The following is a 17559-nucleotide window of genomic DNA, read 5'->3' as shown; positions in this document are numbered from 1 at the left end:
CTATTTTACGATAAAGTGTCTAATTAATACGATTATAGTAGCTATACCTAGTAAAGTTAGTATAGGAAACGCGGTCGGAAGAAAGTTATATCGTATTATGGACTAATCTTAGATATTATTTATAATATAGATTTGACTAAAGACCGATTTTTCGCTCTCTGGAGGCGCTAGGGTAGGTATATAAGTAGTAATCGCTCTCTGGATTTTACACGTGTAGGGGGCGATTGAATGATTGATAGTAATCTGCTGTAAGGCTATAGAGGTTGTATTATTATACTAAACGCTATAGCGACGAAATTCTTTACTATTATTAATAAGATTTAAGATCTCTAACGTTAAAGAGTGAAGGATTTAATTAATAATATACTCGCTAAGATTAATCGAATTGTTTATACTCGTTTTAACGCCCTTATAACCTTATTTTATATCGTCTATCTCGTCTATTTTAGGTGTATCGACTTTAGTCTTTTCGCTATCGTAGTATTACTCGGCTATCTTATCTTTTTATAACGCCGTATTATAGCGGTTGTAAATCTAGTCTATAGAACTTAAATTATGCTATGTAGGCTCTATAGTATATGAGTGACGCGCGGTGTAGCTGGTGAGCCTTATTGAAGACTGAGTAGAATCTATATAAGGGCTAAAAGGTGGGCTGAAAGGACGTAAGCTATCGAAAGGGTCGTTGTTAAAGAAGTTTGGTGGTAGGTCTCGCAATAGAGGGTCTTTAACAGCGTCTTTCTCTCGTTTAGGAGCTTCTTCTTGACGATATTTAGAATCTAATACGCGTTGAGAGGCTTTAAAATAGGGTAATGAAGAACGAATAGGGGAGGAAGACGCGTCTTGGAAGGTAGTATCGCTAGGTTAAAAGGCATTATCGCTGGCTTGAAAGGAGTATATAGGGGAGGACGTATCCGTTCGAGCTCTTTTAAAGAGCCTTTTAGCGCGTTTATGAGTAGTAGTAAATAGCTGTTAGGCTCGCTTACGGCCTCGATTACTAATAATAGCGAATTCGCCGAGGAATAGCCTAAGGGCGTTAATAAGGGGTTTAAAAAACGGGCGGAAGGGATATATACCTTAGATATTTAGTAATATTTAAGCGGGGAATATTAAGGGCGAATTTATTTATAATTAATAGATTAATAGAATTATAGAAGAAGAATAATTATATAAATAGGTGGAAGGATTATTATTCGATTTCGAACGCGTCTGATATATAACTATTATAACTATCATATTTGAATATTTATTTCATTTACCAATAGTAGGCTAAACTTCATTATTTTTACAGCGTTAGAAAGCGTATATCGAACTCTATAATTTATGAAATTATGAAGAAATAGTATTCATAGAAAGCTGGTTATTTTAGAGTATAAAACTTCTATATATAAATTTTTAATAAGGAAGCTCGGAAGGGCTAGCGGATTAACTTAGTCAGTCTAGTCAAAAGGCGTAATAACCTCGAATTAATGATTGGCTGCATATATAAATTTAAGATTTCCAAGCTCAGCCCTATCTTATTCTTTTATATATACTAATAGTAATTTAAAATATAAGATATCGCTTAGTATAATTAAAAGAATTAAGAGTAGATATAGATATAATAGATTATTAAATAATTACCTTAGATATTATTTCTTAATTTATTATTTCTTTACTATTTAAGATATTAAGAGTCTCTCTAATTTCGCGAAGGCCTAACGAAGATTTCGATTTAATTTAATATACGTTTAAGCCACTTAATCTCGAATCTCTACTATTATTTATATTTTTTAGAAAATTAATAGAAACTTCTTTCTCTATTTAAAAATCGCGTATATCTTTAATTTCTTCGATTTATAATAACGATATAATATCCGATATAAGCCTTTTATAATTCTTCTTATTATTATTATCGCTAGATACGATCTTAATACTACTCTAAATAAAGGTATTACTAAGATCGTTATTATTCTAGCGAGTAAAGGCGATATTTACTTATATAAAGTTATAGGCTATTAGAAACGAAGTTAGAGTTATTAATTAAACTCTTTTACGATTCTTATAAAAATAGATATTTATAAACTATTCGAATCGATTATTTTAAGGGTTATAAATTCGATACTAAGTAGATAAATAATAATTAATATATATACTCTAATAGGCTATAATATATAGCTTACTTTCTCATTTCTCTTTTAATAAATAAACTAAGTATAGATAATCGAAGACTTTTTCGTAATTTAGATTTAATTTCTTATTAAATTATAGTTTATAGAATAACTTACTTCCTCTACTATTATATAATAATCTATTTTTTAAATAATTTATATAGATTACGATCTCTAATTAGAAGCTTATAAGTAAGTCTAACTAACTAAGTATAAATCTTATAAACTTAATTAACGTTTTATTAAATCGTTCTGCGATACTATTCTAATATAGAATATAGATAATTATAAATTCTATAGTAATACCTCGTTTTTTAAGTATATTCTCGACTAACTTATACTCTAATATATTATTAATTCTAACTAATATTACTTCTCTTATTTTAATTATTTTATTAATTATAATTATATTTCTAAGAATAAAGATATAGATCTATTTCTTTAATATAATAAGCTCGAGGTTTAATTAATTAATAGCCTTATCGATAAGAAATATAAATTACTTACTATCTTTTATAATACTAATTACGAGATATAATCCTTAAAAATTAATATATATTCGAGCTTCTAGTACTATTTTCTTTAGCCTAGAGTCCTTATTAATCTATTAAACTATTTTCGTGAAGTTATATATATTATATTAAAATTCTTTCGATAATTTTATTTCCTCTATACCTCTTATATAGAGATATAGATTCTTTAGACGATACGCTTTAATATAGTCTAATCGTTAATATATTAATCGAAAATAATCGACTTATTCTTATTTTATAGCTGCAGATATACTTTTAATAGGAAATCTCGACTTTCTAAAAGCGAATACTCTATTAGATATCGATTTAATTAACTAATATAAGTTATTTCTCATATAACCTCTTATTATCATCTCGTCTATAAATATATTAATAATTCTAATATATAGATTTTCGAATTATATCTTAAAACCCTTTCGATCTAGTACTATAATAGATAGTAGATTATTATCTATTCTCGAAATATATAGAGTATCTATTATAATCTATATATAATTACCTATATAAATTCGAATAATTTCTCTATCTATCGCTATCAACTCGCCTTAATTATCGAATTCTACTTCTTTTAAATAAGACTATAAGTTAATAAATAGTTTCTTATTTAATATTATATAGCGAGTCGCTTCGGAGTTTATTAGCTAGCTACTATCTCCTAAAAAGTCTATTATTATAAAGAAATTTTTTATTAATAATATACTATTTATAGGCTCTAGCTTTTCCCTAGCTATTTATAAGTCTTTCTTTTAACTATATATATCGCTTATATCGCTAATATTACTATCGCTATCTAATTTATTTACTATTATTATAATATAATCTAAGCGTTCTTACTTATTATTTTTAAATATCTTTAAACTCTTTAATCGATTCTTTAATTTACAATTTTATCTATTTAAATCCTTCGCTCCATAATTCTTATTCTTTTTATCCTTCTTATTCGAATATTTTCTCTCGTAATACCCGATTTTCCTATAGTTATAGTATTCTATCTTACTTATATCTCTAGAAAATCTTTAATCTAACTAGCTCTTTCGTTTATTACATACAAGTAAGCTTTTATTCTTAGTTTATCTATCTTACTCTACGGTTCGTAAATATTCCACAGCTATTTTAATAGTGAGATGCCATGTCTTCACAGACTTCAAGAAAGCCGATACACGGTAAAAGGGATCATAAACTCTTGGTTGACGCACACACACCGAACAAAGAAAAGAGCATGGTCGATGGAACTTCGATCCGGGATGCAACGGCGCACTCCGGCTTGCTGTAAGCAGCTCTCGCGAGTCACGTCTGACAGCGGGATTCTCCCATCATTAGGAGAGCGTATTGCTTCCGATAATCATTTCGATTATTCTCTTACTTTCTTGCCTCGCGTGTCCGGACGTTGGTCTACATTTTCATCAGGAGTTATTCATAGGAATCACATCTAGCAACATACCTCTGTGATGACTGGCCTCGTCTCAAGGGTTCTTGGCGCTTTAGCCAAGACGTTCTCGTACTATCCGTTAAATACTCGGCTATCTCAGCCAATCACAACGCTCATTAAGCGAAAGTTGATGTGAGTGCCACCAAGCGCAAAATGTTGACTTTTTAGGGGAAACTCGGTGGACAGGGTCAACCTCTTCTGGCATCGCACCTGAAATGGAGGGTTTTAACAACCAGTTCCCTTGCAGGTCGACGAATGTTTTTAGGAAAAGTGCGTGGGCAGGGTCACTTTTTTCTGGCTGGACCGTAGGATTTCATTCAGGACTTCCGCCCCTATGCATGACTTTTGCCACATTCACTTGTCTTCTACTGAATGCTACTACTGCAAACTTATGCCCATGAGAAGGGCGTTAGTGCCCCATAAATAAGCGTATATCTCATTGGTATCCTCTTTAACTATGGGAGTCGGGTATTCACTGGTGTGACGCAACACTCATGATCGGGACGGGGACACATGGTACGAGTGCAATCAGTGCAGCATGATATTCAACAGACTGCTGTGACTGGTATTCTATCTCGCATGCTTGTACCCCACAAATCAACACTGCTGTTTCACTGCCATCCATCTAGTCTTCCGAGAGCCTTGACGATTTCCCTAGTTCTTGGCAGAAGTTGTCTTATGATCATCGTACCTGTATCCCGTCATGTTAGCTTGAGTCCGTAGATCTGTTCTAACTCCGGGCGAGGTAGTACCCTGGAGGTCCCGATGAAGGACGATGACGAGGCCTCGTACGCTGGTGGCATCTCCTCCTTCTTGCGACCCCATGGCGCTCGACTGAGTTCCTCTTCCCGCCACAACCTGTAATCCTCGACGTTGTACCTTCCCATACAACGATGTGTCACCGTGCGATTATCCGGTAATCTTGTCTGCAAGGCGTAGAACCCGCTGAGCAGCTTGCGTTTGACGATAAAGGGCCCATCACCGCCGCCTTTTACGTAAACTTGGGGTACCAGAGGGAAACAGAGTTTGCTCTTCTTGTGGCTGTTGTGGAAATTTGTTAGTATGATGTTGACGAGCTTGTTTGGGGAGCTGGTGGGTGGTTGTTGGAAGGAGGAGGAACAAGCCACTTACTACTTTCCAACGGTACCAGGGGGAAGTCAAGAGATCGTAGTCGTCGCGGTGAGGGATGAAATGCCAGTGGTGATCGGAACATCTGTACACTGGTGGCGCTTCCCGTGATTCTGTATGTGGTGCCATACTCGAGCGTTGGGTCTGGGAAGATGAGATATGCAATGGATGCAGAGTCCGAAGAAGAGACTGCTTTATTGAGTGGGAGATTTAGGCTGCCAACCGAGATACGTTGAAGGGTCCTCAACATGAAACAGGTTCCCGCTAGCTGAATGATGAGGCTGCTAAATGCTTATTTATCGAAGAAACGGAGTCTAACAGGCGATAACACGAGTCAAGTGTTGAGGTAGAAGTAAGGTGTTGAATTAGAAGCAAAGTGTTGAATTAGAAGCAAAGTGTTAAAGTAGAAGCAAAGTGTTACAAAGCAAAGTGTTAAAGTAGCAACTTCGCGCTGCCTGCCCATGGTCGCATGGCCAGGATTGGTCGCCCTGCTGATTCAAGGCTGAAACTAGCCTAGCCGGGGAATAGAGGGACAATCTGACACAGGCGGCAAGCTGTGAAACTCATGTATCTTCTAGGCTAGCTGAGTCTGAGTCAAATACGAAGTGTGAAGATCAGTCCTCCCCTCTCAACACAAAATCTCCTACTCGAACCTAAGGGAGCAACATCTTGACAGATTTCAACCTCAACACCTCGCTGAGAGTTATCACATACTCTACACCTTTATTCATGATACTTGGAGAAGAGTAGCAACACTTCTGAGTCTCAACACATCTTTAGCATATCCCTTCACCATCTCGTGTCTGGCATAGTCGGCATTGACGTCTCGAAGTCGCAAAGAGAGGATGGCGGATTGTGGATACGGAGACCGGAGACACAACTCGGAAACTGTGCCTCATGGCGAGAGCAGAGACGCAGTAAGCTAATTCGTAGAGACCAAGGCTCTCACGAGAGGTTCGAAATAATCCTAGTTCAGTCGCTGACGTTTTCAAGCCTGCAGTTCCCGCCAAGAGATGTGAAAACCGAGCGCGTCGGGCTACTGAGCTTATCTCGCGAACTGCGCGACAAGATTTATGACCACCTTCTCCGCATCGAGAGATGGGACATCTTGAGGTACAAGAGAGACCTTTGTAAGCTTGATCTGTCGATTCTACGCGTCAACCAGCAACTCCATCAGGAAGCTTCCGAGATCTTTTATGAGGGAAACACTTGGGTGTGTATCACAATCGAACCAAGCCTCCTCGAAGCCCTATGCAATGAGTGGGTAGCAGGTCGGAAAGGCTTCCGTGGAGATAAACCAGTCTCGTTAGCCACTTACATCCGTACTGCCCCTGTAGCAGCTGCGACCGTGACCCTACAACGGCTCCCACAGTCCGGTCCTGGGATCAATCTGATCCATCTTCTGGTGTCCTCGTTCGCAGTACCGCGGCTCTGCAGAATTCTCACAGTTTACGCCAATGTTCGCGGGCTCGATATTCGCGTGCATCTAAATGCACTGACCGCTGGAAAGGTGAAGAGAGCTTGGCACGAGAACTTGCTGGACTCCTTCAAGGACGCCAGAGGGTTCGGCCGCGCAACGATTTCCGATGCTCAGGGGAATTCACCGCACGTCGAGCTCGCAACACTAATGATGTCGCCGTTCAAGCATTTTCAGGAAATTATTGATCGAGCCTCCGAACATCACGACCGTGCCCGTCAAAAGGAAGAGTTGGGCCGGCTTTCCGAAGCGCGCTATGGCTACCAAGGCGGCTATGATTTTACCTTGTGGTTTGACCGCTCAACTCATCAGCTGGGCTTCTCAACACGTATCCAATATGACGGGGAATTAGGCAGATCGTATATTCAATTGCGGACTAAATTGGCCTTCTCGTGCGCCTTCCTATGTATCAAGCTTGGCGATCTGGACTTGGCATATCCCATTATCGAAAGAATGTTGAGCTTACCGCCGATCGACGAGCACAATGTAGCTTAAATGGAGGCATGGTTTCTTTGTGGTCTGGCAGATCTATCGATCGGTGCTGACAACGCGGCTGCGTACTGGTTCCTGCAAACGTTGTGGAAAGAGCCGGGCCACATCGGCGCGGACGAGGCAGTTGACGATATGGAGGCAAAAGTGCGATTCTGCACTGGGCTGAGCGATCGCATAATCTTTCACAACATCTAACAGGTGTTGCAACCTTTTCGGCACCAGACACCAGGTAGTTCTGTGATGAGCCAGGATGAATACAGGCTCCTTTTCCAACGATGGTATGTTGGCAGAAGGGAGGTAGACTCTTTGGGTTATCATAGGATTGTTGAAGACTCCGAAGTTCGGAGATGGTAGAAGTTTTCGAGATCGGAGTGAAAACCTGATATCCTGTTCATCACAGTGGCGTGTATACTGCGTCGAAAATCGAAAAGACCACCTAGGGATAGACCACAAAAGTTCTGTTGCTTTCTTCCGCTGACCTTCACCTTGCGTATACTTTCGTGGCCTGGCACCTCTTCATCTTTTGTTGTCCTGACTTTCGGCTCGTAAAGCCTAAACAGTGTCAGCTCTGGAACAACAAACAGCAGAACTTGATTGAACTCTGGCTGGATCAAGCGTGGAAAGCGTCAAGGTTTCAGCCTGCCTTCCATACTCACCTCCTCTCAGCCTTGAAGGAAACTAGACAAGCATTCGTCTCAGGACTTTCACCACTCCAACTGCGGCTAGTACCTGGTCTCCTCCAAACCTACTGTCCATCCTCGTACCTTTTCCATTGCAGGTCCAAGAAAAACCTCACGCAACATAACTCTGATATATGAGTCGCGCTGTACACAATCGTTGGCGTTTGCGATATGATTGAGAATCCAGTGACAAGGGGAAACCAAGAACGTTAAAATTGTCCGACGGAATCCACCTGGCACTGGCTCCGCATCAAGCGTCCTTCCTTGCAATCTCCTTGATCAAAGTCATGACTAAGTCAACCTGATTTAGATCAGGACTATGCCCAGCATCCCACTTTCCACCCTTACACCCTTCACCGATATTCTTGATGTTCATCTCCTGCACAAACGGCGGGACCGCATGGTCTCTCTCACAAAGCAGATAAGGACACGGCACCGCGTCGTTGAAGCAATGATTGGCGATGATTTGCTCAAAGGATGCCAGCGCATGCGGCACCAATTAGGACGCGTAGAATTGAGCGTCGAGTGGTGACATATCGTTGAAGAAGACGTCCTGGGGATTTGCGGGGTTGCAGATTCGACCGTGTTTCAGGGAATTAAGATTGAGCCAGTGGAGTTTCCGAGTAAGGTATGCTAGGCAAATTCTCCATCACAAACGACGCATGCTTCCCCCTGGTCGCCCGCAGCATAGAAAGTGTCTTTTGGAATCGCTAGCGAAGTCATGGACAGTATCGCAACTACACTGCCATCATTTCCCTGCTTCTCCCTCACGGATCGTACGAAAGGCCCAGCGGCAGCACTTCCGGATATGCCGCCGTACGAATGCACGACTAAGACTACATCTCTGCCCTGTTCACCAATCACATCCTCCCAGCGAGAAGTGATCATTGCGACATCGTTAATGAGACCTCTTTGGCATTTCCAGAGGTGGGTAAGGCGAGAGGGACAGTGGGACAGGATTGCGATGAGGGTGCTGTTGCAAGGGGGGCAATGTAGATTGGGGTGTGCCAGGCGCCGGCGACGATCACGATTGTGGGTTTCGCTTTGGGAGCGTTACGGTTGCCATGTTTCATCGATTATATATAGGTCTTGAGATCAAGTGCTCAACATTCGAGAGACGTTGAAGGATAGGCGTTGTTTAGGTAGCCATTTGAAGGGATCAGAAAGAGCACTCAGCTGCAGGTCAAGTGCCTTAGTGCGGGGTCGGCCTTTGCTCAAGGGCGCCTAGCGACATCTTCATATCTAGAAATAGCGATAGAACGAGTTAGTCTTCTTTTAATAGTATGCTGCAGAGCTCATAGCGTTCTTTCAAGAGGGATTAAGAGATGACTGTAATCGCTTGACATCTTATTCGGCGTATGCGAGAATAAAGCGCAACGAGAACACAGTAGAGGATGAGGCAAATCTAGACTCTCTGCTCATATCGTGAGCCGAACTCGGCCTGTCTGGTGAGACGAAGCAGTTGCAATAAGGCATCAGACCACGCTGTTCACACAGGTTTGAAAGTGCCGCATGGTGCCCAAAAGCCATCTTAACCAGTCATCTAAGCCATGGTGATAGACAACAGCAATAGCGCTGCCAGTACTGCTGCTGAACAGGATGTCATTCGATCCAACACAAGATTCTTCGAAACGTTTTTGAAACTGAAACTCGGTGGAGAAAAACCTTGGCATCACGTGATCTCGAGCTAATAGTCCGTCTTTTGTGTCACAACTCCTCTTCCTCCTCCAAGTTTCATCAACGGCAGCCTCGGAAGTCTGCGCTCACGCCACAGCCTTTCCCTATTCTCACTTTAGGAATAGTAGCACTGGAGACTTCCCAACCAAGTTCTCGCAACCGGCACATCAATAGGCCCAAGGGATCCCAGTTGAGGTGGGACATTGAGCATTGGAGCGGATACTCGAAACCACTTGCCCGCCAAAAAAACTCATGTACGTATGGCACCCGGAGATGAGACTCGCTGTTTTCAAAGACTGACCTCGCCATAGAGCAAGATGTCTGCATTCGAGAAGCTGCCCAGAGAGGTCCGCGATCTGATCTACGAACACTGTCTCCTCTACCACGGAGAGATAATCCCATTCCCTACCAGCCACGACTACGAGAAAGAAGAGATCAAAGGAGGGTCCAAAGTCAGCGATTGCACGGCCTCTTCATCACAACAACCTCCTGTGCGGAAGGATGGTCGCGACGCTTTCCTGGGGTATCCTCATGTCAAGCGAGAAGCTTTCCAAACCGAGGACAAGCCTTGCGTCGCTCTGCTCGGTGTCAACTCTGCTATCCGTGACGAAGTGGCATGCATCCTTTTTGGCGAGAATGTTTGGCGACTCTCTCCAAGACCTTACGCGCAGGATGACAAGTATCGCTTGTGGGAGACGTATGCCAGATACTTTCGTCAGGTTGTCACCAGTTTCGACGCTCGCGATATTGATGAAACGCAACTTCTAGATATCAGCATGCAGAGTATGGAACGCGTTGATGAAGATGAAGACTCAGATCACTTTGACCAGGCAGGAACAGCCAATATCCACCAAGAACAGCTGAGCTTACTGAAGGATCCTTTCATAGCGAAGAGAAACATTCTGCGCCAAATGGATCTTAAATCTCTGTCGTTCGACTTTGCAAATCTGTTCTGTCCAAGCTGGTGCTGTCGCCGTGAGGCTCTCCAGATTTGTGTAGAATCTCTGGGACCGAGCGGGCCGTGGTATAGGCCAGAGCGAGAGCAAGGCCGCGACTTGGAGACCAAGCTAAGGACCGATGTCAAGGTTCTTGGCCTGAAGAATGACAAAGAAAAGAAGCTCTTCTGGAAAACATGGGGCTTGAAGGTGGATTGAGTAATGGACATGATGTGGCGTTAGGGTGACTGTTTATTAGACTCCAGACTTGACAAGGGACATCGAGGTTTCATGCGATCAATGTTAGCAAGGCTAAGCTAGTCTCCAACACATAGCACCATTGGTTGCTTCCAGCTTTCAACAGAGAAGGGAGAGATATCTGTCCCAGTAATGCTGCATAGATTTGCTGATAGGAGTTGATACGAGCAACTCTTGACATGTCTTCGGAGTAAATCGAACTGTTCCGGCTTGGCATCACGTGACCTGGCGCTAGTGCTCGCCCTCATGAACCTCACTTTCTGAACCCAAAACATCTACCTTGCCCCTCCATATCTCATCCACAATTCACAGCTCATTCAATAAGTCTCAAGAGGTCCACCTGTCTGGTCACATCAAATCATCACAACATAGCTACATTGCACCTGCAGCGGATCCTTGACGAGGTACAGTGTTGAGGTAGTCCCACCTCACTTGCTCAAATCTCACTGTACTAAATTGAGTTCAGCATTTCAATCCAATCACCTCAATCTCTCAATTCACCACAAGAGCAAGATGTCTGCATTCGAGAAGCTTCCAACAGAGGTTCGCGATATGATCTACGGGTACTGCCTAATCTACGACGGGGACATCATTCCTTATCCGAATATCGACGAGAGAGAACAGATTCAAGAAAGCTGGCGCAAACCAGCAAAACCGTGCATCGGACGCCTAGGCGTCGAGTGCAACCTGAAGCAAGATCTTCGTTCATGTGCGGGGATAAGGTACGCCACAGACTGGCCAAGCGTTGCCCTTCTGGGTGTCAGTAAAGGTATCCGGGAGGAAGCGGCAAGTGTCCTGTTTGGCAAGAATGTGTGGCGTTTGTCCTATGTTGAGCACTGGGAGATGGGAGAGGAGAATGATTTTTGGTTAAGCTACGCCCGCCATTTCCGTCACATCTCCAGTCACATGACATTGAATGACGCTGGCAATATGCTCTACTACATCAAGATCTCCAGAGCTGCCGGAAAGTCAAGGCAATAGAGCCATACAAAGATGAAAGAAGAAGTCCACGACAGGAGCCTTGTCTACCTAAGCAACTTAAATGGAAGTACCGGCTTTTATCTCAGATGAAAAACCTAAAGTCGTTGGTATTCAATGTCGAAAATCTATTCTGCCCTCATGGCTGCTGTCGCAAAGAAGCGCTCCGCAGGTTCTGCGAGAAAATGGCTGAATACGGACCTTGTTACAGACTGGGAGTCGATGAGAACGTGGGAAGTAGTGGGGAGGCCACGACCGACAATGTTGTCGACGTCGAGACAAAGCGCAAGGTTGTCGTCAAGGTGGTTGGCCTTGAAGACGACTCGGAGAAGGAGCTTTTTAGGAAGTATAGGAAGTACTTGGGGCTGGAAAGGGACTAAGGTCGAGATCAATGAGGAGCTCGTTGGATCTCTGCCTGGCAGTCTGTGCGAACAGATACGAACGTAGATGCTTGGTGCTGTTACAGATATGGAAATCTTGCGTTGTCGCTGGAGATCAGACGGTGGCGCTTGAGCACGATGGATCATAAACAGGTCAAGATATGAGCGTGGACCATGCAATACAGAGTCTGCCGCAATGAGAAATTGGTGGCAGATACAGTGAGCACCAAGAACTGCCATTGAAGCGAGGAGACAGCGGAGATCACAGACACGACGCACAGGAGAGTCACCATTTGCATTGGCACGAGCTATTCTAACTTACGGCTGAGATAAACACCAAATCAATAAAAAGGCTTTGAAGAGCAGTGTGATTATGCGTTCCCGTTCTTTTCTACCTCGCCGCAGCCGCGTCCCCCACCCACAATCTATTAATGCCCACCTATAAGCAGAACCATTTGAATCCTCCAAGGGCTGCGGCAGGTAATAAGGAATTTCCAAAGGCGAATATGAACTTCGCTTTGTAGACTGCTGATGACACGAACGTGGCTTTTCAAGCAGCGGCGTTTCAGACACTGAGTTGCATGACGCGTCTCAATGGGCAGAAAAATATGATGAGCCCATGTGAAAGGCGATGAAGGGCAAGAAGGCGGACCTGACGAAAATCCGCGCGGAGAGGAGGAGCGTGTTGGGACAATCAATTTTGGCTGTCCTAAGTGCAGTCAAGCGAGAGCGCTGCTTGCAAGGCGAACGGACGCCTTGCTGGAAAATGTGATGGACTTGTAGGGGCGGTTTCTGGGGAACGGCTCGGGCGCATTTTTCGGGATACTGGAACTGTGCTTCTGAAGTACTGCGACCGCTTCACGATGAGTAATAGGAAAAGTACGCTCATTAGTGACCTCTAGCCTTGCGAACGTCTGAGAGTTGTGTTTCACAGTACAACAAATGTCGACAACGCCAGCACTCTACCGCGTTGGACCGTCCGACCAGAGATCGCTGCACCGTGGTCCTTGTCAAAGCCATGCCCACCTCCTCAACATGTACAAGCCACGTCCATTTCGCGTCAAGCATGCCCTGATACTCCAGTTATTTCAAGGTCCTCCGGAGTTAGAGGTGGCGCGTAGTATAAGCCTCTTCACCATAGTCGATACACTTCTGCCTTCTTGGACCTTTAGGAGGAGTGCTCCATTATTGGTCAAATTGTTTCCATGCGGAGGTTTGGGTCGTACGGCTGCGAGTCGTCCGAGGGGGAAGACCAAAGCTGTGGGTCAAGATTTCCGAGATCTGGATGGTAGGGTTCGGTGGAAGTTCCCTTGCGGTCGGTTGGGTGGCAAGGTTGCAAGTCATCCGAGAAAGAAAACACAAGCTGCGGGTCGAGGTCTTCGATGTTTGGATGGTAAGGTTCGAAGCTGTTCGATGGTGGAGACGTTGATTGAGGCTCATTTTGCTCGTAGCCATTAAGCAGGGACATGTTCATGGTGAGGCCATCGTATCCAATGTCACTAAGTTGATAATCTCCAGACTGAAGATCTTGCATCTGATGGTCTTGCGACTCCTCGCTGATTCCTAGGTCAGATCGAGTAGCTATCAGCTGAGTGGGGGACTCTCTTACCTGACTTGCGTACTCGCACTCGCCCGTTCTGGACGAGACGGCGCACCGTTCCATGCCTCATCCCATCGTGCGCCGGTGGGATTGCCATTTGTCTCCACGCAGACTGCAAAGTGGGACTGGACATGTTCCTTCCTTCCGTAATATCCACCGCAAATAGGACACTGGTATTTGCGATTTGCGCTTGGCTCGTAGTTTCTTCGGGTTGGGGTCTCGCCTGGAGCTAGCCTCGAGGGGATCACGACGCCATTAACAGCAGCAAGGCGTTCGCGGTATTGACGTTGTCTTACGTCTCGCTGCTCTTTTGTGGTTGGAGAACGAGCGGTGCGCTTCGAAGAGGGACTGTCGGTGTTGTCACTGAATCACATCAGAAAGCGCCAGTAAAGCCAGAGATTGACATTGAAGGGCATCTCACCTCTCGTCTACATCGTTATGCTTGCGCTTTACCAGGTCAGGACGAGGCATGAAATTCAAATTATCGTCCCAGCGTGCTCCGGTGGGGTTTCCGTTCGTCTTCACACATGCCACAAAGTGTGATCGAATAAATTCCGGCCTTGTGCTGGTATGACCGCAAATCGGACATGTCTTGTCCCTAGCTCTATCCAATTTCCCGTCAGACCGAGGACGGGTTCTCAGCGCTTTCAATGGCTGTTGTCCTTCAGGGAGCTTCGAAGGTATGACTACGCCATTGACTCTTGCGAGTTGCTGCCCGAGCTTATCAGTCACGACCGGCATCTTTTTTTGGGCTGCAAGCCAGGGAAGGTGATGTCTGTTGATAAATTAGGGGGTGGATTGGAAACGAGAATCCGAGATGAAGAAGTACCCTGATCACAGCAAAGAGGGGAGTAAAATTTGAAAGTGATGTTGAAGGAAGTTAATGACAAGAGCAGCCAGAGATTGTGTATTAAGGACTTCGGAGTGTTGTTGTGTAAAGTAGGTTATTTTGTAGTGAAACGGCCCGCCAATAGATCAACCGGGAAAACGTGTATCCACCTGCCCTTTCGGTTTTCCTGATAGAGTCCAGGTAAAAGTTCGCTGCTCTTCTACTTCGCTATTGAAAGGCATGAGGAGTCTGTCGTACGGCAGCAAGATCTTAGCTTTCCTCCTAAGCTGTCACAGAGTTCGGTGTTTGCCACCAGCGGAGAGACTCTGGATTGGATCAATTCTCAGTAAGTGAGAAAAGGGTGAAACATGGTCCAACGCGTTTGTTCCTAGCGCAACGCTACGCAGAGTATCCGCCAACTCCAATCTTTGTGTTTTAAAGCACGTAAGGGTGTTCGTCGAAAGGAAGGAGGAGAACAAACGAAAGAACAAGCAAGCGAATGGGCAACCCAGATCATGTCATACCTCCCTGGGTCACGTGTGCGAGAAGACGCAATCTCGTTCCATCAGTCTTTCAGCCGTCCATTTGGCCTTGCTACAGCAAAAACCAGAATGCCAGACCAACACCCTCCTACACTCCGGCGTCACTGCCCGCTGAGCCCATCTTGAGAATGATGCTTAGGTTCAAGCATTGATGTTCCCGTTAGAGCCTATGGAAAGTCCAAATATGAGAGGCAATCTTTGGACGCTGTCCACAAAATACTTACAGTCATTTGGCAGTGCCCGTTCCAGAGCATGTTGGGCCTCGTGAGAAACGAATACCGCTTCCAGTCTTGACTCCGAACGAATAGTATACCGCCACCACAGACTGTGGGGCGCATGGACGCTCGAATATGAGGGAGGAGGGTCAGGAAGAATGTCTATGGTAGATGATGCAGGTCAGAATTGCTCGAGATCCAAAAAGAGTCTCGAAGCACACCTACTGGAGATTCGTTTCTTCTGCTCGGCGAACCGCCAGATGACAAGTAGGACAGGAGCACAAGTTGCCAACAGAGACACGAGAGCGATGATGGCAGCTATTGGCCAGGACATTGTCAAGTTCAGTCGCGCCTCTCTGACTTCTCCAGCGAGGACATATTTAGGACTGGCTATATACTCCCCCGACCCAGATTTGGGACATAGAGCCATGAGGCTTAAAATTTAGGACGGAGGATCTCTCGACCCAGATTTGGGATAGAGAGCTATAAGACTTAAGATTTGGGACGAAGAATCTCCCAACCCAGATTTGGGATATAGAGCTATGAGACTTAAAATTTGGGACGGAGAATCTCTCGACCCAAATTTGGGACTGAGAGCCCCGCGAGGCAGATTCGGGACAGAGAGAATATTGGGGCTGACTTTCCCTGTCTTTCGGAGAACAACGTAAGATGCATACAGATTTGGGTCATCTCCAATGAAAAAGGATCTTCCGGAGATCGTCATTCTGGCAGGCTTGGCGATCCGGGCCGGATGATTTCGGATTGTGTCCACAACCATTCAAAGCAGAGGGTCGATGCAAGAGCAAACACGTGACCCCAAGCAGCCGCCTATTAGATGTCTGCCCGCAGTCTGGACTTCCAAAGTATTACCTCGCCTCGCAGAAGGCTGCATCCAATTTCACCACTCAGGCGTTCGTCCACATCACCATGCGTCCACATATTTCCTTTTTCGCTCTACTCGTACCGGGGTACGATCACTCTCTGCTGACAACGCGGTGCGGCTGTGGTTTGGTAGCGCCGGCTGACAATGAAATCCTTCATTGGCCAGAACCGAAATCCGAGACCACCGGATGGGATAGATCAGACACTTAATGTTGCCGCCCACATTTGCATTCTCTTCTTTGACAATCTCAAACAGCTACTCAAAGTCCTCGTTGTGTTCATTCTGACTTAGCCTTACGTCGGACATGGCAACCAGTAACAAGGCTGATCCTGAATGGAAGAGTCACAAGGCTACAATTGAATCGCTGTATGTGAAAGATCATCTCAAACTTGAAGGCCGCGGAGGCCTCATGGACACCATGGCCAGATCCCATGGATTTGTGAAAAGGTAGAGAAGTCTGAGTCTTGGGAAAAAATCCGGTATCACTCATACTAATTTCCGTCAAGCAAATCGCAGTATGAGAGCCATTTCAAAATTTGGGGCATGCGTAAATATCGAAAAAAAGATGACTGGAGAAGCGTCGGACGGAAGATTTCAGAGAGAAAGCGGGCAGGGAAAGATAGCAGTGTTTACATCAATAATGAAGTCATTCCAAAAGCGAGAGTTCAGAGGCAAATTAGACGTCATGAGTTCACTACAACTTTCGGACAAATACTTCCAGGTATTTTCCTTCTCTTGGACAAATGAGAACCTTTTTAGCTAAAACCACTTTCTCAGCATCAAGTCCGCGAACTCCCGACGGCTTTGAGATCCGCACACCCGTAGCAGAAGACTCAACAGTCTTCTCCGAGCTGCAAGAGGCGATACCCACCTTGCCACACAGGACGGGGACAAACAACTTTCCGTTCGCTCAGTTGCAAACCTTATCCTCCTCCTTGCAGCCTTGGGAGCGGACGGATGGTTTCCCGGACTCCCAATTGCAGAACGTAACATCCTCCCTACCACCTTGGACGGAGACGGACGATTTTCGGCTCCCCCCATTGCAAAATGGAACACCTCCCCGTCCCAGATTTGACGGGACCCGATGACTTTCTATTCTCCCCAAGTGAAGACGAGACGAAACTTTCCCAACGCTGGACGTATACACAGGATCTTCCCTTCTTCCAGCTTGAAGCTGGCCTTCACGCTCAAGGCACGTCTCACAAGCTATTTATTAGAATTCCTTCTCGAAAAAAAATCGTAGCTTTAAACCCTACTACATAACGTCAGTCTGAGCTGCACTATGAGCCTTTACTAATTAGAATGCAGCCGATCTTCCACTGATCCCAACAAATGCGAAAAGACCCAGACGAGATTCCTTGGTAACATCACGATCG

The 17559-nt window shown here is 44.7% G+C and overlaps 8 protein-coding genes across 8 annotated transcripts; 4 read left to right on the top strand and 4 right to left on the bottom strand.

The window, feature by feature from the left end:
• Positions 1–4791: 4791 nt before the first annotated feature.
• HO173_013037 (uncharacterized protein) lies at positions 4792–5968 on the bottom strand (the record flags this gene model as incomplete). The annotated part of the gene is made up of 3 exons (XM_037314866.1): positions 4792–4800; positions 4862–5150; positions 5952–5968. 3 exons carry the CDS (start codon positions 5966–5968, stop codon positions 4792–4794), a joined length of 315 nt encoding a protein of 104 aa, XP_037158246.1.
• Positions 5969–6082: 114 nt separating this feature from the next.
• Positions 6083–7209, top strand: HO173_013036 (uncharacterized protein; the record flags this gene model as incomplete). The annotated part of the gene is made up of 2 exons (XM_037314865.1): positions 6083–6154; positions 6238–7209. 2 exons carry the CDS (start codon positions 6083–6085, stop codon positions 7207–7209), a joined length of 1044 nt encoding a protein of 347 aa, XP_037158245.1.
• Positions 7210–9815: 2606 nt separating this feature from the next.
• Positions 9816–10717, top strand: HO173_013035 (uncharacterized protein; the record flags this gene model as incomplete). The annotated part of the gene is made up of 2 exons (XM_037314864.1): positions 9816–9821; positions 9875–10717. 2 exons carry the CDS (start codon positions 9816–9818, stop codon positions 10715–10717), a joined length of 849 nt encoding a protein of 282 aa, XP_037158244.1.
• A 552-nt stretch (positions 10718–11269) lies between these two features.
• On the top strand, positions 11270–11737 carry HO173_013034 (uncharacterized protein; the record flags this gene model as incomplete). Its single annotated transcript, XM_037314863.1, has 1 exon — positions 11270–11737. One exon carries the CDS (start codon positions 11270–11272, stop codon positions 11735–11737), a length of 468 nt encoding a protein of 155 aa, XP_037158243.1.
• A 125-nt stretch (positions 11738–11862) lies between these two features.
• On the bottom strand, positions 11863–12354 carry HO173_013033 (uncharacterized protein; the record flags this gene model as incomplete). Its single annotated transcript, XM_037314862.1, has 1 exon — positions 11863–12354. One exon carries the CDS (start codon positions 12352–12354, stop codon positions 11863–11865), a length of 492 nt encoding a protein of 163 aa, XP_037158242.1.
• A 952-nt stretch (positions 12355–13306) lies between these two features.
• HO173_013032 (uncharacterized protein) lies at positions 13307–14455 on the bottom strand (the record flags this gene model as incomplete). Its single annotated transcript, XM_037314861.1, has 3 exons — positions 13307–13670; positions 13724–14077; positions 14136–14455. 3 exons carry the CDS (start codon positions 14453–14455, stop codon positions 13307–13309), a joined length of 1038 nt encoding a protein of 345 aa, XP_037158241.1.
• A 771-nt stretch (positions 14456–15226) lies between these two features.
• On the bottom strand, positions 15227–15634 carry HO173_013031 (uncharacterized protein; the record flags this gene model as incomplete). The annotated part of the gene is made up of 3 exons (XM_037314860.1): positions 15227–15252; positions 15310–15462; positions 15526–15634. 3 exons carry the CDS (start codon positions 15632–15634, stop codon positions 15227–15229), a joined length of 288 nt encoding a protein of 95 aa, XP_037158240.1.
• Positions 15635–16487: 853 nt separating this feature from the next.
• Positions 16488–17271, top strand: HO173_013030 (uncharacterized protein; the record flags this gene model as incomplete). The annotated part of the gene is made up of 3 exons (XM_037314859.1): positions 16488–16630; positions 16690–16904; positions 16961–17271. 3 exons carry the CDS (start codon positions 16488–16490, stop codon positions 17269–17271), a joined length of 669 nt encoding a protein of 222 aa, XP_037158239.1.
• Between the last annotated feature and the right edge of the window lie 288 nt (positions 17272–17559).

Source organism: Letharia columbiana, assembly GCF_014066305.1.
Source record: "Letharia columbiana isolate WasteWater2 chromosome Unknown xfSc0000018_s0, whole genome shotgun sequence".
Taxonomy (NCBI): domain Eukaryota; kingdom Fungi; phylum Ascomycota; class Lecanoromycetes; order Lecanorales; family Parmeliaceae; genus Letharia; species Letharia columbiana.
This window is presented reverse-complemented; position numbering and strand designations above follow the sequence as displayed.